Source organism: Excalfactoria chinensis, chromosome Z (assembly GCF_039878825.1).
Source record: "Excalfactoria chinensis isolate bCotChi1 chromosome Z, bCotChi1.hap2, whole genome shotgun sequence".
NCBI lineage: Eukaryota > Metazoa > Chordata > Aves > Galliformes > Phasianidae > Excalfactoria > Excalfactoria chinensis.
The window spans coordinates 70,814,986-70,836,438 of record NC_092857.1 but is presented as its reverse complement, the minus strand read 5'-3'; the positions used below and the strand labels follow the sequence as shown (position 1 = coordinate 70,836,438).

Genomic DNA, 21,453 nt, shown 5'->3' with positions numbered 1-21,453 from the left:
CCTGTGATGGACTGAACAGCGACTGCAGTCACACACCTGAGAAAAACCCTGATCTCAGTCCCTCACAAGAGCACTTAGAGCTGCTGTCCTGTGAAAGTCCATCCCTGTCCAACTCTGTCACAGCACTCTGTGTTACTGTGTGTCTGAGCGGCAGCTGGCCCACCTTCCAGCACTGCACAAGATGTCACTGTCCCCCCTTATTCAGTCAGCCTGTTTCCTCTAAGCACACTCGGCTTCTCCTCACACTGCTGGCAGTAAATATTCACCTCAAAATAGGACAAAATAGGTTTTGAACACAGGCAGAAATGGCTCCATGCAGGATTGAACCTGTCAGTTGCGCTGTATCTCTGTGGCCCCTTCATTAATTAATGCCCAGAACGCAAGCGAATGGACACACTTTCCTCCTGTAAACCTGCCTCTGCACCAGTCGGGTCTATAAAAGTCTGCTCTTAGTGCAAGGGCTCCTAGGAACTCAAAGCAGGACCAAGAAGTGGAAGTTACAGACTGATGCTGAGATCCTAATGAGCGCAGTGAATTATTGCTGCCCAACCAAAGCAGCCCTAAGAGCCAATCCTTAGAGTACCGTGCACATGATGAAGGACAACCTGTCTGGCTGTCCTGACGTCCAGAAGGGCCAACAGCAAACAGACGGCCAGACCTTCATCACACACTGCCACGCACTCTCGTGTTTGCACTGTTACTCCCTGCACGTGATTCTTGTCTCCGACTGCTGAACACCTCACAGCCCTTCGTGCCTGTAAATGCGCTCCCACCGCACACAGGTGGGCTCGTGGAACAGAGCCACCTTCCCTGTCGAATCTCATTGCAAACTGCTGCCCAAATACACGGCAGCTAAAAATGGAAGTGAAAATAAAGTGTTCTACAGAGAGTTATTTGGATGTTGAGATTGAAAGGTGCTCACACCAACGCAAATCCACCGACAGCTTAGCAGAGTAAATGCATTTATTCAGCTGCTGCTTTTGTGCTTGTTTGTTTGCAGATGCAAACACATGCGCACGTATGACATGCTATTACACATGTTTACATACGTGTACCTAAACACACCCCTATAGCCAATCGTGGCACGTATATATATGCATACAGGAGTCCCAGAGCAGTTTCTGTAACCCGAAGTTCTGTCCCAAAGCTCGTTTTCTGCAAAACCCCATTCGGCTGTAACACAACAGCAGCAGTTCGCTCAGACGCCTCAACGCTGCAAGTGCGGCACCTGCAGGCACCCTAACGAAGCCAAAGTTCCGCACTAAGCCGGGCGTCTCCTTGCCCTCTTCAGGCGGCGCCTTGAAGCTCAGCCCGCACGAAGCATCAGCAGCGGAGATTTGCCGCACGGAGGAGGCGGCAGCAGGTGGCGGTGCGCCGACTCCCCGAACGAGGCACGGCGGCTGCGGGTGGCTCCGCACAGCGCCGGAGGGTTCACTCGGGGACGCCGAGGAGCAGCGCTCGGGCGCTAAGGCGGCCGGAGGGGAGCCGGGCGGCACGGCCCAGCCTACCTGCTAGAGGGGGGAGCCCGGCGGCACGGCGGCACGGCAGCACACAGCGGCACGGCACCGGGCACAGCACTCCCCCCAACGCAGCCAATGCACGGAGGGGCCGGGCCGGCACCCGCGCGAGGAAAGGGAGACAGAGCGGGACGGACGCAGGTCGGAGAACAGACTTTATTGACAGCATTTACACGTACAGGACGCGACAGCTTCCTTGCAAACAGAAAGCACGGCGGCCATTAGACAGCCGGCACGAGTCCCGTCCAGATCCCGGCGCACAGCTCTTCCGAGCAAGCAGACCTGAAACACGAGGAAAATGGTTCAAATACAGCTGCCTCCAAGTAGCAAATCCTTCAAGCAAGCTCACTGTGGTTAGATTCAGCTGTTTGCGCTGCTCTGAATAAGTGCAACAAAGGACATCCCTGCAGACACACACACCTACGTGCAGAAAGAAGCAGCAGCAGCATCTGACCCCTTTGTTTTCAATGCAGAATTTGTCCTGGTTCCAGCTGAGACAACGTTGACAGCACAAACGTGGTTCTTGCTGAGAGATGTTTGCAGTCCCAGGGCTCAGTCGGGAAGCGCCTATAAAAGTATATTAAAATAATTGGGAATCCCTGGAAAAAGGAAAACGAGTAGATTCCTCTCTCATCCTCTGCTGACACCAGGAATATTTCTGCAGCAAAAGCTGATCAAGATTTTGAGATGGACCGCGTACTGGGCAGCGCTCGTTCCCTTTTGTTTGACTTCACATATTGCTGTGGGTGTCAGTTTAAACAGAACTATTGCAACAAGGCAATCCAAAGTCATAACACTTCACAGGACAACCATCTTGTACCTACACACACAAGCACAGTGATCAGCAGCAGCCCCCACAGCTTCAACTTGGTCTTGAAGGGACATACAAACCTTGTACAACTTCTGCACAAGTAGAAAAATGGGCCACAACTTCCCGAGAACCCAAAATGCTCATAGATAGACGTGCACAGAGAAGGCTGCTCTGTTTCCCTTTTAAGTTTCCTAGACATTCACCAGTCAGAAACCATTCCCTGCAGCAGATCAGTCTCTCAGAACCTGAACACAGCATGCCCCCCTGCTCACCTGGAAGCGACTAATTCCTTGTTTCTCACAGCTCAGAAATGCAAAGACATTCAGAAGCAAACATACCATAACTACAGCATCAGCAGCTACGTTGTCATACTCCACAAATGACGATGTGCTTCTAGAGGGAAAGGAACAAGATGCCCCATCATCCTTATTAGAGGGAGTTGTTTCCTTCAGACTTTGCTTTGTGGTCCCCATCTGTGGGTTTGGGATCTCTCCTCTCCTCCTTTGCATTTCTTCTGCAAGTTCAGAACTGCTTTTTCTGCAAATTAAAGATAAAAATCCCAATGGTTTTCATCTACTCCTGCTCAAAACAAGTACAGTAAGAACGTCATAGAATCGATCCATAAAAGTGATATGTAAATAGTATTACAGGAATCCAGTTCATGCTACAGCAAACACACACCTCAGAAATGCTTGAAGACTCTCAAGGAAAAAAACAAGAAGTGATCCCAGGATTCTGTGTTACTGACTATTCTGGCACATGGGAGTTTATGAAGCGTTAAAGGAACACTGAACAACCTCCACCCTTGAGAACAAGAATATGTGACTCGTCTCTGAACTAGAGCCTGTAACTACCAGATGCTCAGAACGGTTTCTGAGAGGAACAGAGACACAGACCTGCAGGAAGAACTCAGAAGAGCACACGTCACGTCATCAGTGGGGAAACACAATATAACATCATATAATATAAACATAATGTAACATCAGAAGGCACAGCAATGAAGTAAGGATAGAGGAGGTACAAACTGTATCAAAGCAAGGATTCTTTATTTCAATTCATCGTTTCCCAGCTGCTGCAGATATACCAGATACAAATAACAGTCAGAAACAGTGTGCACAAGTACAACAGAGAGAAGAAACTAAAGCATTTAAATACTGTAGAATGGTATATTAAAACAAGAAAACATAATTCAGATAGCTGGATGGACAGATAAGAGCAATATCCTCTGAGCTGTCAGGCTAGAAAGTCCCACGGGGAAAAGACAAAATTAGTACTTGTAGAAACATGGCGAGTACTGCATCAAACCCAAATCTTATTGGCAGGAGGCCGAAAATCGTAACAAATGGATGGGTGCATATCTAAGCATTAGACTGAGCTAGGAAAAACAATGACCCCAAGTCTGTCTTACAGCCTCACGGATGTCTGTATCAGAAGAGGCATCTGTCAGTGCCTAAACAGATCGTACATCAGTAGCATCATCCCTTGGTCAATCTGCCTATTTAATGTCTAAAACACTCCAAATTTCAAAGGAGACAGTTTAATCCTTTTCAATTTCTGAGGACAGACCTATAATTCTTACAGGTCACAGAGGAGGGCAGTGCTGCTCTAGTAGTACTAACTGGAAAGAGGATATCAATGACTCAATGTGGAAAAAACATCTAACAGAACAGGCTGACAGAAACATTCTGTCAGTACCTGAGTAATGGAGCTTTAGAAGATTCTGTTTGGCTTTCTGTGCATTCCAACTGTGCTGCTTCATGTTTATCTCCCACTTTTCCTTGTTCACCTATTTCTGTTTTCCTGCTGGAGGTTAACCTGCACATCACCTCCTCTTGACTGGACGCTACATTGTGAAACGATGCTTTCCCTGAATTCTCTCAAGTTTCACACTGGCTTCTCTCATCTCCTGCTGTAATAGGCTCAGGCAGCAGGGCAGCAGTAAGAACATTTCTATTTGTTGAAGCCCCTTTCATTTGGAAAGGATTACCTGTAAAAGAGTTGAGAGTCATTAAAGAACTTCAGCGATTCCCTTTCATTGATAGCACTGTAGTCAAAAAATGAGCATAATATTAAAATGGCTTAAAAGATGAGGGCTTTTTTTTTTTTTTTCTCTTCAGTTTTTTGTCATTTTGTTTTTCAAAACCACCGCTAAGACTAAAGAATTCACAATCTACTTTTAAAGTCTGTAAAATCTCACAGACATTGTATGGAAAGAGCTGGAGAAATTTAGTTGTACAGCCGCACCCCCAATCTTTACAGCACACAACAGAGCTTAGTGAAGTCATCCAGCTGCTTACAATTCCACCATCTCTCTTTCAAGTTCACTTCGGAACCAAGAAGTACATCTCCAAACCCTCCAAAGGCTCAGCTGATTGAAAACTGTACTGTCGAGATTCTGCTTTCCTTCTGTTGATTTCTTCAGAGACTGATTAAACAGCGCATGTACTTTTTAAAAGACCAACACAGAATAAAAGGTGAACTGTGTTACAGCACAAGTTAGTTGCAGACAGGACCACTCGGGATAACGACAAGCATTAAACTGTGCTGTACCATGCATTTAGGTTAGTTTCAATTTGCATTTACAAGTTTAAATTTACCTACCAGAAGTTCTTGTACAAGGGCAAAGCCCTCTGCACTGCTGGAGCATCACACCTGCTCTTTTTACCTGAGAACTTACATAGAGATAGCAGGACTCTTTAAAGAATTGCAACACTTACTGTACTTCAGAATATTTTCCTTTGATGTTTCCCCCCTTCTTCCCAAGCTGAACAGATTTCATTCCAACCGTAATGTTGAAGTAATTCAGTTACCTTGCATTGAGGAATACTCCTACTCTAATGTACATTTAAAGTCAAAAACAAAGTATTTACCTCTCCACTTCATTCAAGCTGGTTCCACCAGATGTCACTGGGCTGATAAGTATCGGTGCTGGTAGTAATGGTTCTGAGGTCTGTTCCTGCAAAGCAGATGTATCGAACCCTCCTGAGTCAGCAAGGATTTCCACCAATGTTAAAAGGAATGTCTGTTCTTCTTCCTCCGGACATCTGCGATCATCATTCACTACCATCATTTTCCAGGGAAATAAAAACGTAACAGAAATCTGTTATTCAAGTTCCCCACATCGAGCAATGAGCATGCAGATCTCCATGAAAGAAGGCACTGGGAATATCCTTCACACAACATCCTTGCTTTCTTCTGAGACAAGATACATATCACTCTGGAGCTCTTGCACTGCAGTAGAACCCTTATTATCCCCCAGAAGAAACAATATTAAGAATGCCTAGCAGGGATGAAGCTTTTCAGTCAGGTGTAAGACGTGCTGTTTAATCGAATCTGTGTAGCCGTGGTTGCCAGATGCCCCTCTGTCTCTATATATTGCTGTGAGGTATTCAGAGTTACTTCTTTAAGTGACAGAATTCTGCTGTTGCTTTATTTCTGTGCGTTTTCTTTGTGGTGGTGTTGTTCTGTTGTTTATTTTAAAATTAATGCGCCCTGCATTACTTTTAAATGATTTGCAGCTGAAAAGTGTGTTTTCTTCAATTATCACCTCCCATTCTCCTCTTCCTCTTGCTCTACACTTGCACAGTCCAGCCCAGCCGCTCACATTCACTGCTGCTGGCATTCACTTCAACATTTCAGGAGCCACTACAGCTCACTAAGCTGCTGGAAAAATACACGGGCTTTCTCCCTCTACCACCTTCAGGTTTTGAGGGGTATGTGAGTCAGTGCCACAAAGAGCTCTAACAAATGCTGAACACGGCAGAGGTAATAAGCAGGCGTTCACTGCTGAGAGAAAAGAGCAAGAACTTCCCTTCTATTGATATCTAAGCTCAAGGAGTCATCTGAAAGGTTTCCAAGTCTAGTTTGCAATAATGAAATTTAAATAAGAAGCAAGAGTGGGGAATGACACTAAGCTATCAGTCCTTTTGTTTGTTCATTAAGTAGATTATTTAATCATAACAACACATTTTCTTTTTTTTCTTTTAATTAATCTTTGCATCACTGTAAGATACACAACTTTTTTGCTCACTTAAAATATATAGTGTGCATTATACCTGAAGTCTCTTCTCTGCTGCTTATGTGTTGCTGCTGACAATCCTTAGCATTTGTTTCATTATGGAAATATCTGAAATAAAGCAACACGGTAAGCTTGACAAAGAACTCCACAAAAGAAAGAAAGCATGTCAGACTCCAAAGAGACATAAAACCTAAAATTGTGTTTTCTCAGCTTTTCCTTCAAGGCATTCCAGGTTGAAGGATACCAGACCAACCAGAGTAATATGTAATTCATATGCAGCTCACTGTCTGCATGGATGATCTCTTGAAATAAATTGATATTTCCCAGTGCACAACTCTGTCACTGATGACTCACATAACAAATTGCTCTAGGAATGTAAGTTCCACCAACCATTACAAAACAACCAAGTGTCAAAGAGAAGCACCCAGCTCTGCAACACACCCATCCTTCTATGGTAGAAGTTCTTTGCTAAGAGAAGGAATCCTCCATTGCAAGCTGCCTCCTCCTACTGTTTCTGCCACTCCAGTATGAGCACAGTCTTTTCTGCACCCTGTTCTAAAATGACACATCTACAGGTTGCACTGAGAAAACAAGTCACTGCAATTCAGCCATTCCACAGCAACTGCAAGTATGCTGGTATCAAGCAGTGCTGGAGGTCTCAAGGGAGAGTGAATGAACCCCCCTCAGGAAAAAATCAGGTAATTCTTTATGCTAGAATGGTATCAACCACTGCAAAACTAAAGATGCAAAATATATCCATGGCCCAATAGGTATATGGGCCCTTTCACCCCCTGAAGGAACCACAGTCTGGAGGACATATGGTGGAGAAGGCTTACGCTGAAGAGTTGTGAAGGATTGTATCCCGTGGGAAAGATCCCATACTAGACCAGTGGAAAACCACGAGGAGGAACGTGTGGTGGAGGTACAGTATGATGGGCTGACTGCAGCTCCTGCTTCTTCTGTTCATGAGCAGCATGGGGAAAGGGGAGTCAGGAGTGAAGGTGTCAAGCTGAATGTGGGAAAGGTCAGGATGGGGAAGTGTGGTGGGGACGAGGTGTTTTAGTCTTCCCTGCTTCTCACCACTCAACTCTACTTTTAGTTAGCAATAAAATAAACTTTCTGTCTTGTAAAACGATCTCTCTGTCTACATCTCAATCCATGAGCTTTTCCATCTTACTTTATCCCACTGCATCTCATAACCAACCAAGCCACCAAGAATGGAAAGGGAGAAAGTGTTTAAATGCAGATATCCATAACCCGTAGCACTGAACTATATCCCTGTTTAAACTTCTGTTTCCTAACTAACTGGTCATACAAAACTAAGCATTTCCATCCTCCAAAATTATCGTACCGAAATAAACCAAAGCAAGACAGTAGATTTCACCTCCCTCAACCAAAACCGTAGCCCAGGCAATATCAAGTGCTCCTTACAAAGACTGAGAATGTAATTAAACTCCTAAGTGAAAGCAGTTCTGAAAAGCAATAGTTCTGTAAGGGTTGGACACATATCTCCTATGGAAACAGTACTTTCTTCTGGTCAGAGCTGAGTTAGGGACCTTACATACAGAGGACAAAGCTTAGACTCTGGCCACTTTATTATCACTTCACAACACGTCAAGTAAGCTGTAAGCTGGGGGTTGGAACTAGATAATGTTTAAGATTCTTTCCAGCCAAGCCATTCTATGATTCTACGGTTTGTAAAGTTTTCTCTTCTCCCAGTACAGATAGCTACAGAATAGGACTCAGAAAATGCACATTCCAACTCAAAGAAACAAAACTTTGCAATGCTTGGTCCATCTACTTGATAGAGAACAGAAGAATGTAGATAGTTTAAGCCTGTTCAAAAAAACATGAAAGAATCCAGCACCTCATGAGCATTTTTTTTTCTAAAATACATGAATTTTGAAATTCTCTCCAAGAGTAACCACAAATTGGTAGCATGTTAATGGAGAAGACACAAACAAGAGAATTGCATATCTACCTTTGTCCGCTTCTGGATTTTCATGCTCAGTTGCTTCCTTAAGCAAAAAGAAAAACATATCAGGTATTTACATAAAAATCAGTCTGCAATTTTAATGTAATGCATCCTGGTGAATTCTCAGCCCAGAGGTCGCCCTGGCTTTAAAATACATAGTAGGAGCTGACAAAATGTTACAGTTTTCCATATCTATAGTGTCACAAGCAGGCCTGGAAACCAGTCAGAGGCCAGAGCTTTGTATCTGCTATAAAATAAGAGAGAGAAAAGGAAGGAGACATGGTGAGGACACAGTGGGAATCTGTCTCCTTCATCAACTGGCTCCCAAAGGGGAAAGAACGTAATTATCAATAGTTCCTGAGAGATGGTTCCCAAAGTAGATGGCAATGCTGAATAAGATGTCAAAAACAAAGAGGCATTCTTACAGCTGGTAAGGAGTTTCCTTTTTCCTCCTCCTGTATGACTGGCTGGACAGACACACAAGAAAGACCTTCTACATTAGTAGCCACCGGCACATCAGGGATATTCAGAGATATATCCAGCTGTAAAAATTGGTTTGAAAGCATTTCAGTTCATCAGCCCTCGTAGAAAATCTGACAAATACTTTATTTTTTCCTAATAAACTACATGCTTAGCAGACATTGAACATCTCATGGAATCCCTCCACAAATCAAGTACTAAACAATACTGCAGGTTAAAGAGGGAAGCAACTGGAGGAAGAACTGGCAGTGCTGCTTGTAACCAACTAGAAGAATCAGAAAATCTACATTATCCAGCTGAGACCTTTTGAGCTGGTTATTTAACTCAAACGGATTTTGTTGATTTTATCATTTTTTCTGCTTTAAATTCTCTCACTGTCATTCAGAGCAAGAAACTGTATGATTAGTTTATGTAAATAAGAAGGATTTCAACAGGAGAAAAGAGGAAGAGAACTACTAGTAGTAAACCAAAAGGAGAGCTGGGAGCAATTTCCACTCCAGTGTTTGTTCAATTGAGATGATACTCAGTCTTGTTACATTCTTAGAGTTCTAATTCTAGTCTAAACCACAATTAAACACTAGGCCTTTACTCCAGGCTTAACTATAAAAGCAGTTCATGGGAGAGGCCAAAAACAGCTTTTGAAAAAATAATTGCCAAAATGTAAGGACCACAGGCTTTGGATCTGCCCGCACCAGACAGAGCAGGATCTTCCTTGAAATACCTCCAGCCTGTGGAAGGGTTACATTGGAGCACAGGGAAGGAGTGGATTCCACTGCTGTGTCAAACTCTACAGCCTAAACTAAAGAGATACAGGGCTGTATCTTGTAACAGACACATGTTTAAACTTAACCCATTACTTAAGTTTTATGTTACAGGAAGTATATCACAAGAACAAAGGAGGACAAACCTGCGGAGAAACCAGAAACTGTACTGGTAATCTCTCTCATTCCCTGACATTCAAATGTAGAACTGAAATGCTCCATTTGCTCCACCCTAGGCCTCAAAACATGCAGTAAGCACATCAGACTGTGCCTAAATCCAGTCCCAGATTAATTACCTGGTGAGCACCCTGCAGACCTGCTGATAGTTCATAACAGTGTTTGGATCCCAGGCTGATGTACATTCATCTGAAATCAAGTACATGTGTCAAGTAAACATCCTTGCTACTGTCAGCACTATTCTTAACAAACTAAACAAGTACTAGCAATTGCAATTGGAATAAAAGCTTCTGTTTGAAGAAACAAAACAAACATGGACACAGAACGCAGCTACATTATACCTCTTGCATCGTCTCCTCTATCTGAACAGGAATAGGTTTAGGAGATCTAAGACCTACTGGAACAAACACTGGTGCTTTGTTTACTTCCTCTTCAGCAAAACATTCATCTTCATCAACAGGCTCAAAGTCATCTGCTTCCTCCTCATCTTCTTGAGAAGCCCGGAGGGTCACCAGGCTGCTTGTTTTTGAACTTCTCTGCTCCTTCACCGGTTTCTTTCTGTGGGCAGTTTTCATGCTTTTGCCTCTAGCAACACTTGATTTCACTTCTTGTCTTCGATTCCCCTTCTCACAGTAACTGGCCTCACATTCAGAAGCAGAAGATGGATCAGTTCTCAGCTCCAATCCATGTTTTGGTAGTGCTGTCTGTTTTGATGACCTCCTAGGTTGTCTCCTAGAACACAAAGCAAGAGCACATAACATGAGTATACTAAAAATATCAATCAAGTCTAATACAATCCAAAACATTAAAAGAGACACCACAAGTAAAAACCAACTCAATGAACAGAAAAGAAGAAAAGGAGCACTGTGATCAAGAATACAGTCCTGTTACTTCCTGCAACACGCTGGCAAAAATGCATTCGGGTATTACTCCATCCGGAAACCAAATCTTCACATGTGCACAAAAGTACTGATCTTAAGCATGGAGTAAGCAGTTTCAGAGAGCTGAGAAGCTGCAGTATGAAATCTGCAATGTATGGAATTATTAGAAACAAACAAATTCACTTTCACTTTGAGATAGGTGAAGCTTGCAAACTTTGTAAATCATGGGAACTTCTCTAGTTTCTCCTTTGCTAAAAGCACAGTACAGAACCCAAACTATGAGATTTTAGTTCATCTTACTAATGCCTAGAAACCAGAACTGTTAGATGATCATTAATTATCAGCTCCCGTTTCTTAGAACACAATCCCTTTGAATTAGCTACCGCTTCCATCCCCAAAGCGATGGTCGCAATTGCTCTAAGCAAGAAAAATTATTCCAAATTTCACCCTTAGAAGAGCTTGCATTGTCAACTGATAGAGAGATGAAACCAAGTACAGAGGACACTTCCAGCACAGTTTGTTTGGATAACTCTCATAATCCCATTGTCCCCAGCATGGGTATTTTTAAAGGACACTTCCAGCACAGTTTGTTTGGATAACTCTCATAATCCCACTGTCCCCAGCATGGGTATCTTTAAAGCTCTCCTTTTAAAGTCTGGAACTGTTACTCAGACCACAGTGGACTCCGGGGTAGGCTGGTGAGAGTGCTGGCTGTTCATTTTATGAAGCTGCAAACAGAGTAAAGGGTGCAGGGATTTCTGCACGCCTCTGGTATGGTTCAGGTGTGTCATGGTTTTGTGCTGTTGCTGTCAATATTCTACATCATGACATCATGTGCAGTATGAATCATTAACTGAGGGTACAAATAGTGGCAAACTGTTTTGGTGGTAAAAGAAAGTGTAGTTGTTAATGGCATACAGAAGTACAACAGAGGGTATGCGGAAGTGTGGAAGGTTCATGCTCCAGTTCTGTGGAATGGCAGCATCCTGAGTACTCAGCTCTTGGAGGAGAACTACATATCCCAGGGGACGACGCGGCCAGAGACGAATCACCGGAGGAGGACACGTATATAATCTCGCTCCCAGGCTGGAAGGTCCTTCTTTTCGCTCTATCTATCACTTTTGGAGCGCTCCATCCCTGCCGTCTCCCTCTATCAGCAACGTTCCAGCCTGTCGCCTAGAGATTACAGTAGGCCCCCTGGTTCTCGGGGACTCTTTTTCTCTCCCTCTTCCTTGATGGCCCGAGGTCTCATGGGCCCATCGAGCTAGAAATAGTTCGCCCTTATTCTGCCAGTCCAAGTCAATTTGAGCCACCTCAATTCTGGCAGCTTGATCTTCTTGGTGGCATCTGACGTGGAAGAGCGTATGAAGCAGAAATGAGTTGCTGAATTCCTCCACACAGAAAAAACAGCACCCAACGACATTCATCAATAGTTGCTGAACTCTTGTGGAGCACAAAGAGTAGATGTGAGCACGGTGAGGTGGTGGATGCCGTGTTTCTGCAGTGGTGACAGATGTCACCTCTGCTGGTGCAGATTTATATGAGGGTGGTACGCAGGCCCTCGCTCGTCACCAATGAGAATGCATTGCTAATGGTGGTTACCATGCTGAAAAATGGCGCGTGGTAATGGAGCATTATGCTCTACCAAGTGATCCATCTGTTGTAGTTTGCACAGGAATAAACAGGAGGCATTACTTTCAGAGCGACCTATGCAGTACGCACAATGATGGGAAATGAAAACATTTCATTAAACGACAATTGCCACAATTTTCAAGCGTGGGTGCTGAATGAAACCCCTGAGCAATTCTTAAAGGGCGGAGGAAGAAATTAAGCACGTCTGGTCAGCTCCAAGCGTTCTGGGCTTGACACAGACATCAGTGCCGACACAGACTGTTACAGTGCCTGTATCAGACATGCTTACAGCACAGCGCTGCAGCAGCAGACTGTGTTATCCACCACACGGTTTGCCAGCACGAGACAAGCCACCAGCTGCAGGCTGGGCCTAACAGATGCCTCACGCCCTTAGCAAGGCACAGCAGGCGGGGCTGAGTCAGAGTCAGCAGCGCAGTCGGCACCCCCCCACCCAAGTCCCGTCCTGCACAGCTCGGCTACGACGAGCAACGCGGTACCGGCACAAAGGTGAGGCAGGAGGGCCCGCTCTGCTGCGTGCCCCTCGGGGTGACTCGGGTATCCGGGCCGTGCCTGGACCGCCTCTATGGGCAGGAAGGGCTGCTGTGTGCGGGCGGCTCCCTTACCGCCCAGGCAGCCCGCCGGGAGACCCTCACGGCCCAGCCCGCGCTGCGCCCCTCCCCCAGGGGGCCGGTCTTACGCACCGCCGCCGTTACAGGCCCGACGAGCCCCGCTCCAGGCTCCTCCTTCAGCGCCGGGACAGCAAGGCGGGCGGCGGGGCCGGGACAGACGGCGGCAGCCCACGGGAGGCCCACCGGGCCGAGTTCCGACCGGGCCGAGTTCCGACCGCGGGCCCAGCGCGCACCGAACCCGCCGCGTCGCCCGGAAGTGACGCACTCGTGGCGACGAGCGGAAGTGACGCACTCTCGGAGCGCCCGCCGGAAGCGGCGGCATCGCGGCGTGGCGCTAGCCAATGGGCGGCTTGTGGCAGCGCTCAGCTTCGTGTCACTGAAGGACGTGCAGGAAAACGTGCGCTTTCAAACCATGCGCTCTTCAAGTCATGGTTCTTTGTCTGTCAGGTTTCAGAAGCTGAAAGGCTTTCATACGTGGGGAATAACTTCAGCAGCGGAGCCATGAAATGCAGCTCCCTGTGCAGGTATGGGGAGCTGGCCACACTGTGCGAGAGACAAGAAGGTGAAAGCAGAGGAACTGCGCAAATGAAATGGCCTTGTAGCCTTCTGTCAAGGTGACTGGTGAGTTCCCATTGAGGCCGTGGTGCGAATGAGGAGGATTTGGGCAGTTGATGTCATCTGGCAGCCGCACCATTTTGCACGCTGCTTCCTCGGGAGCTGTGATCTTACACATAAGTGGAGTTTAGATCTGCTGGAGAAGAGTGAGAAGGTGTCTGCACGTGGCTGAAACCTGGGGACAACAGCATTATTCCTTCTTAGCTGTCCAGATCAGTATCCAGGAAACCAGGGGGTCGTTGGTCAGCATTTAACTTCTGGGCCACAGTCCGGAGGTGCTGTATGAATTAATAACTTGTCTGTGCCTCGTGCTGTAATGGGAAGCCTTGGTGAAATCACCAGTTTTCACATGTGCTGGTTTTAGAAGGTGACCTTTGTAGCCTCGAGGCAGCTCCCATGAATTCCTAAGAACTATTTTGCATGGGGGATCGTTCCCATCCTCTGGTAGAAGAACCTCTTGTATAAGTGGAAACCAAGTGTAAAATCATCTTACTTTGTCATAGCTAACCTACAGAGCTCTGAAGTACATTTGGTGTGTGTGTCAGGCTCCTGTTAGTGAGTGCTGTGCCCCGTGAACGCGCTACATTTGTCCTGCAGCGTTTGCTCGTGGTTTATGTCTACTCTGACCACGGGGGTTACTTAAAGTAGAAGTGGGGTGACACAACGTAGAGTAAACAGAATTGCAGAAACTGTTAAGACGAGGTGCTTCCAGCCATTTAATGTCCTTGTGCTGGTTCTTTTGACGGGGTCATGATATTATTAAATTTTTCTCTCCAAATACAAACTGGATGATGCTTAAAGGTCCAACTCTAAGGATTCTATGAGTCTGATCTATGATTCTGTGGTGAGGAGCAGCACAAACTATTTGGGTTTGCTCCTCTGAAGTGTGAAATGAAAAATAACTTGCTACAAATTAACCTGTTCTATAGATTTCAAGTTAATTTTTCTCAGCTCTGAGACTGTCAATGGTTATCATTTGCACTTGTTCTCCCCAGGTATTTTCTTGGTGTTTAAACAAGGATTCTGGGCAAATGGAAGTCTATAATGCTGAAATATTCAACATGCAACCTTTACTGTCAGGTAGGACAGTTCTGTATTTAACCCTGGTGCCGAGGTCACAATGTCTTGGAAATATGTATGCATTCAAAACTGACTAATTGGCTACTGACAGCATTGCCCTGTTTCCTCCTACTCTTATTTCTGCTGTGCTGCCTTAGAATGAGGGAAGGAGGATACATCACTCTGTCCACGCCTGGGGAGCAGTATGGAATGAAAAAAGGGAGAATGAAGCAGAATCACAGCTGATAGTCAGGGGAAGAGTTAAGCAGAGAGCTCGGGTGTGGGAGGGTGGAAATACCAGAGTTAGAAATAAAGTTGTCACTGCTTAGGATAATTGCAGCCCTTCTCCTGCTGAGGGAAGCTTGGAAATAATCAAGTTAGTAGACTGAATCGTTCACTGAAAAAGAAAACAGCTTTTCCCCAGCAGAACTGCTTTTTATTACTGAATCTAGTGGAAATAATCCTGAGAATATGATCTTTAAGGAACTGTTTTCTTTTTTAGGCAACAGGAGCTTAGTATTGCTGCAACCTGTGCATTATGCTTTTAGATTTTGTAGCAAAAATTGTCCCTCTTTATTTTAGGTACATAATCTTTCACATTCAACGTATTCTATTAACAAAATCCTGTAGAGAAGACCCTGAAGTGGTGTACCTAGCCCTTCTGTAATTGATTAGAGGGGTACCCAGTACATGCACTTTCCTGCCTGCTGCAAGCCAAGCATACTAATTTTTATTCTTTTGTAGATAATTTAATTCCTGATGACACAAGGGATTATCAGAATAAATCCTACAGGGAAAAGGTAAGGTTGAAACCTGATATCATAATGTGCTGTAGTTATCCAGCAGACAGTGGTAAATACTTGTCTGAAACTGAGATGTTTGATTTGTTGCAGGACAAACTTGTGCAGGGTCAGCATTCTTTCTATGCACTGATGGTTTTTGAGACAGCATGTTGTTAGTGTCTAGCTTAGCAGTATGTTCCTAAATACTTTAGACTTGTCTACAGTCCCAGGTAAAACATGCCCTTTTGCATTTCTTTGTCATATGCTTTGTTTGTACCCAGCGTTATGTTTGGAATTACTTTAAAAACGTACCTGTAGAACAAGCAGTGGTTATCTGGGTATTCTTCCTGCATGCAAAGTGTCTTGAGTTCAGTGTGTTGTCGTTGCTTCTGTGTTATACACAGGTGGATTTGTGCATTGAGGCATTTGGTACCAGCAAGCAGAAGCGAGCTCTGAACTCTCGGCGAATGAATGCAGTGGGCAATGATATTCTCAATACAGCTGTGACAAAAGCAGCAGCAGATGTTATAGATGCAAAGGGGGTAACAGGTAAGAATGTTGTCTGAGATGTTGAGGAAGGCAATCAAAATTACCATTTTCCTGTTTTTTCCTTGCCAAACATGGTGGGAAGAAGAAGGGTGTTTTCCTTGAGTAAGAAGGGAGGAGGTTGGTTTAACTGCTGAGATGGGCACGTGTTGAGGACCTTGCCAAACTTGTTATTGGAAAAGGAACTGCTTTATTATTTCGCTAGGAAAAACTGTGTTATCACCGTCCATCTCTGCCCATTTTTGGTGGTGTTCTAGAAGTCCACTCTTTGTGGCTTTGTCTGCACGGTCCAAATACTCTCTTCTTTCCTTCTTCCCTCCAAAGCTTTGATCCAGGATGTGGCCCAAGACGATGAACAGAACATGTCCATTTTCCTACCACCATGTCATGAGGATGCTGACAAACCAGAACATGTTTACAAGTTTGACGACAGTATCTTTTTCAGTGACCGTGTGGTTTCTGGTGCCTGTAAACTTTCCTGTTGGCAGTCTGGCATGTGGAGAAAGTGCTGCTGGGCATGTGACAGCAGGGTTGAGCCTTCTCCCCTCACAAACCAAAAGCTGATAGCAGGAAGTTAGTATGTTGAGGCTTTGGGGTTCCCAGTTCTGTATTCTTCCTCCCTACAAAGACAGGGGTACTATGCCTGCCTGTTGGGAGCTGTTCAGCTAAGAATAGCAGTGATGTCAGGAGTATATGAGAAATTATTTGTGTTTGAGCCACTGTACCTCAGAGACGTTTGGTTTGGTTACAACAAGTTCTGTTGTTACTTTCTGCTAATTTATAATTTTTTCCCCACTTCCCTATCTCACACCTCCCATAGCAAGAGCTGACAGACCATATCTCACTGTGAGCTATTCAGAACCAGAAAGAACCATGTTCTTTTCTTTAAAGTCCATCCAGTTCTGTCTCCAGCAGAGTATGAAGCATTGCAGGGTCCAGCAGCAGCCTTTATTAACATCACTCCAGAGGAAATTGCCAAGAAAACAGAAGAGAAAAGGTAATACTTCCACAGGCAGCCTTTTAATAGCTAAGGCTGGCATTATGAAATCGTGGTTCTTCTTACAGGCAGGATGGCAGCTGTAACCAGCTAGTCCTAATCGTGTGCCCCTGGTGGCGCATTGGTATAAAGTGCTGCTTGTGGCACCGAAGGGCCCGGGTTCGAATCCCCCTTGTGGCGCAGGGGGTAGAAGTGCCGCTTCGCTACACAAGGGGCTCGAAACCCGGGAGTTGGACTCGATGATCTCTAGGGTCCCTTCCAACTCGCAGGATACTATGATACTATGATACTATGATACGTTATGATATTCTCTGGTCTTCATGTTCCCTCTTTCCTCTTCAGCCATTGCTCCTTTGTCTTAGAAGAGCTGAAATTCCTGCCTGCTGATAAGAAGAGCAGGGACCGCAAAGCTCGATGCCTCTGGTTCCTGGACATCCTTATTAAGTTCAGCTTCCTGAAAATAATCAAGAAGAAGCGTAAGACAATTTTCAACTCTTACCCTTTTCAGCTGCCTGCTGGGACTTGGTTTGTAGTTACCATAATAGCAAACAATGAAGCTTCCCAGAGTTACCTGTTTGATAAATGGCTACATGCAGCAGTTACAGTTCAGCTTGTTTCATGATGAGGTTCAGCATTTCCATGCCATTGTGGAGTTTTAGATCTTCACCTACTGGGATATACGTGTGTCATTCTCTTCAGTCCTTTTCTAACTGTCATACATCAGGGTCCTGCAGTGAGATCCTATTTGTAGGAGATAAAATAGTTTACATCTGAGTTTGAGATTCCTTTTTTGCTTACAGACAGTTCATGGTTTCTGTACCTGAAAACATTTTATATCGTCAAGCTTTACTCCTAAGCCAGGAGGCAGGAAACTATCAGTGCTCTTCCTCATCTAGCCTCCATTTTTTAGCTGCAAGAGGCATGCAGTACACAATGCAATCTTTAGGTGTTTTTGTGCTGTCTTTGTGTCAGACTTTTCTTAGTATCTCAGTGTGTGGATGACAGTCTTCAGAATGTTTCTTATAAAGTGGCAGGAACTGCTTTTCTCAAAAGCAGTGCACAAATGTTTGGATTGAAGTTTTCAGGACTTGCTGTATTTCACAGACCTTGTGTTTCTGTTTCTTACAAAAATTCCAACGTTAGCCTTTTCAGTGACTGGTAAGATGGGTGAGGAAGGTAAATCTGTCTGTAAATATCTTTTTGCATTGGTGGAGACGCTGGGGTCATCCAACAAGAGTTAGTCTAGGAGGCTTGAAATGGATGTGAAAATAGCCAGTCTTGGTGCTCACTGTGAAACCCCTTTTTATTCTAGATCCAATGGGTCCTGAATGCCCCCACATCATTAGCAGGAAGCTTATGAAGAACTTCACTTCACTGACCTACAACAATGGCGGGTAAGGAACTGTGATTGCTTTGATGTTATTGATGTTCAGAGGATGTAGAAAACAGCTTGAAGGGCCACAGAGTCATTATCAAATAGCACTGCACCAAAACGGGAACAGCAGAAGCTTCTCTTGAGTAGCAGGCCAGGCCAGGTAAAATATTCTGTTATGGCTGATGTTCATCCATGAATAATGGAAGTCAGAAACATAACTGGGAGAGGCAGAGTCATGTGTGCTTAAACAAGCCTGTACCTGTGAATTTAGCCAGGCTCACCAGGCTGACTTGATCAGCAAGAGGGAGAAGATTTGTAATTGCTGCTACAGTGCCTTTTCTCAAGAATCCAACAGCCTCTGCGTAGCATAACTGCCATTGCTCAGCCATCATATATCTGCTGTTTGCTGTGAACTGGAGGTTAACAGAGAGGTTGAATCCGTGTGGGCCATCAAGGGTGCATTTGTTTATAAAGACTCAGACCAGAGGTGAACAGTAAAAATAAATGCTTTCAGACCTGCTCTGTGTGTTGTGTATGGCTGCAGTGAGTACCTTCAGATCAGCTTCACCTCGCTGTCATCTTGCCAGTGTGCCACAGAGACAGAAGTATTTGTAGACAGTGATTCAGTCAAGTCTATAAACCTGTAAACATCTCCAGAGACCTGCACTTTTGAACAGAAACATAGGCAGTTGTTGAGGAAGACCTTGAGGCCTCTGTGATCAGGGACCTGTGTTTTTAAAGCTCTTTTTTCATGTCTCGGAAATGCTTGTCATAGCTAACTGGGGCTCCAGTTCTGTCTGCACCTGGTGGGTGGTTGTGTTTTGGGTTTGCTAACTCTCTGCTTTTCATCTGTTCTCACACTTGCTGTTCAGTGTTCAGAATTTAATCTCTGCGTCGCTGAAGACTAAAATTGCAGCATATGTCATTGCACTGGCTCTGCACATTAAAAACTTCCAAGTTGACCTCACTGTCCTGCAGAATGACTTGAAGCTCCACGAAAGTAGGTGAGTCATGTTTGCTTATGCCTGTTAAGATGCCTGTGGTCCTCGTGCAAGCAGTCCCTGGGGAAGAGGGCTCTGGAGCCTCTTCTGTGCCCAAATAATACAGTGATACCCGCTGTGAGTTCCCTATGTTGCAGTTAGACTCTGAGTGTGTTGAAGTTTTATATTCAAGCCCTGCTACGTCTAATGGGGTAGTTCTATGTGTCAAAGCTTTGAAAGAGTGCTTTTCACAAACCTGCTCAGGTGCACTGTGAGGCTTTTTGTCCATCTGAAAGTGGAAAAACTTGAGTCAGGCAGCATCAAAATGGCAGAAAACCTATCCAGGTGCTACCCAGTGCTGTATCTTGCCTGCTAAGTCATGTTGCTCCTCACTGAATCCCTTCTTTCAGCAGAGATCTGGTGTCAGCTAGGTACCAGTCTGGATGCAAGTACAGATTTGTATCTGACTGTAACTGGAAAACTAGAAACAGATATGTTGGGGCTTCTCCTGGAAGGATTTAATATCAAGATTCTGGGATAACTGGAAGTTATCGGGGCTGTTACCAGCCCTTGGTTTTGTGAGCTCTGTAGTCAGATTTGATGTAAAGATTTCTGGGCTTTGCCTCCAGTTCTGCTCTTTGTTGACTAATAGTGGCATTAACAGTATAATCTAATGTTGGTTTCCCACCTTTTTAAAATTTTATTGCTTTGGAAGTAAGCTTTTCAATAAAAGACATGCTCTTTTTCTGCAACAAACACCAAAGTTTTTGCTTTTAAGTGCTCTACTGGAGCTGGGAGCATAGATTGTAGCGTGGTGATAAGAAAAAAGTGGGAGAAGCAGCAACATGTTGGAAAAACAAAGATGAGGGATATGGCTGCGAGGCTCTTGATTTAGCCATGGAATGATCATTGCTTATGGTGGGAGGTTTGTTTGAATAGCACCAGATATCTCTTGCCATCTGAATCTGTTTTTCTTTTAAAGACGTAATGTCAGCTGAGAGGATTCTGAGGTGTGTTCTCATGGCCCCAGATGAGGCAGGACTTTCATTTCCTTGCTGCGTTTGCTCAAACATGCTTCATTCTGTGTTTGACAAGTCTCCAGGTGTGTTCTGGCTGGTGCCATCTTGATCAAGCCCTGCTCAGTACCAATCTCATCCAAAATGTGTTTACATCTAGGACTGCTGTATTTCAGCAGTTAAGAGGAGCTGCTCTCTGTACTAGGTTCTTTCCATCCTGTCACTCGTGGTATAGGATTCTGTTGGAAATACGGGCTGCTTGCTTTTTTTTTCTCCAAGATTGCTGTACACTGAGTAAGGCACCGTGGGTTTATAGTACTCTCTGGGGTGCTCGTGTCCAGTTTGGTAGTGTTCTAGCCTTTCCAGCAAGGCTCCCTGCCTTGTAGTATTTAAATACTTCCAGTTTGCGTTCTGGTGGTTGTGTTGGGATGCAGAGCAGACATCCTGCTTGCTTCTGCCTCCTAGCTTCCCTCCTGAGGTGAAAAAGCTATTGCTCATTTCTGCAGTGTCTTTCCCAGGAGACCACTCTACCCCACTAACACAACGTTTCTCTGTTGTTTTCCAGGTTGATGGACATTGCAAGGGCCATGCGGTTGAAGGTCTCCAAGGCAAAGGGGATGCCAGGACTTGAGAATGATCAAAATCACAAGCTTGGCACCCTTTCTCTCCCCTTGCCTGTGCAGAAAGCATCAGGGAGCCAGAGGAAGCGCAAAAAGATGAACTGAGAATCTGGGAGGTGTGAGCAGGGGTGAAACAGTTCTGTTCTCAACAGTTGTTCTGCACACACAGCATCATGGGGATGCATTTGCCTGTTGGATTTGGCTTTCCAGCATCATGGCACAGCCCTGTTGAAGTCTCTGTGCTGACGGGAACAGCTGTTATTTCATTAAACTGTTTACCTTTCTTACGTATTTAGAAAATGTATCAACCCTTTGTCTTTCCTCCTGTCTGTGAGGGGAGAAAGATGTACACAATGTGCCAGAACAAAATCATGTTGTTAGGAATTGTAGGTGCTGTGCTGACTGCGTACTTCAGGCGGGTTTTACCCCTTTGTGACACAAATGCAGAGATCTTGGAGGTTACCCTGAGGATGGTGGCCATGCAGTTCCCTGAGAGCTGTCCCAGCACTCCACCAGGAGCTTGCCCCAAGGCAAGAATGCTCTGCATCTCTCAGCTGGACCTCCCACAGGCCAGGAAGCACT

The 21,453-nt window shown here is 45.0% G+C and overlaps 1 protein-coding gene and 1 pseudogene across 3 annotated transcripts; one reads left to right on the top strand and one right to left on the bottom strand.

Moving 5' to 3' along the window:
• Nucleotides 1-1,659: 1,659 nt before the first annotated feature.
• Nucleotides 1,660-10,465, bottom strand: LOC140263829 (transcription factor TFIIIB component B'' homolog). 3 transcript variants are annotated; one of them, XR_011905966.1, is made up of 7 exons: nucleotides 8,747-8,905; nucleotides 8,328-8,364; nucleotides 6,384-6,454; nucleotides 5,199-5,388; nucleotides 2,667-2,865; nucleotides 1,938-2,084; nucleotides 1,660-1,799 (listed from the first exon to the last, which is right to left on the bottom strand). XR_011905966.1 is itself a non-coding variant. In XM_072359086.1 (6 exons), the coding sequence occupies exons 1-3, from the start codon at nucleotides 10,312-10,314 to the stop codon at nucleotides 6,405-6,407; spliced, it is 264 nt and encodes an 87-aa protein (XP_072215187.1). In that variant the 5' UTR covers nucleotides 10,315-10,465; the 3' UTR covers nucleotides 1,660-2,084; nucleotides 2,667-2,865; nucleotides 5,199-5,388; nucleotides 6,384-6,404. The 3 variants fall into 3 exon arrangements, 1 of the variants encoding a protein (XP_072215187.1); XM_072359086.1 differs by lacking the exon at nucleotides 8,747-8,905 and adding an exon at nucleotides 10,138-10,465 and having other exon boundaries at nucleotides 1,660-2,084; XR_011905967.1 differs by lacking the exons at nucleotides 1,660-1,799; nucleotides 1,938-2,084; nucleotides 2,667-2,865 and adding exons at nucleotides 9,859-9,928; nucleotides 10,138-10,269 and having other exon boundaries at nucleotides 5,251-5,388; nucleotides 8,747-8,863.
• A 2,164-nt stretch (nucleotides 10,466-12,629) lies between these two features.
• On the top strand, nucleotides 12,630-21,158 carry LOC140264591 (DNA-directed RNA polymerase I subunit RPA49-like; annotated as a pseudogene).
• Nucleotides 21,159-21,453: the final 295 nt, after the last annotated feature.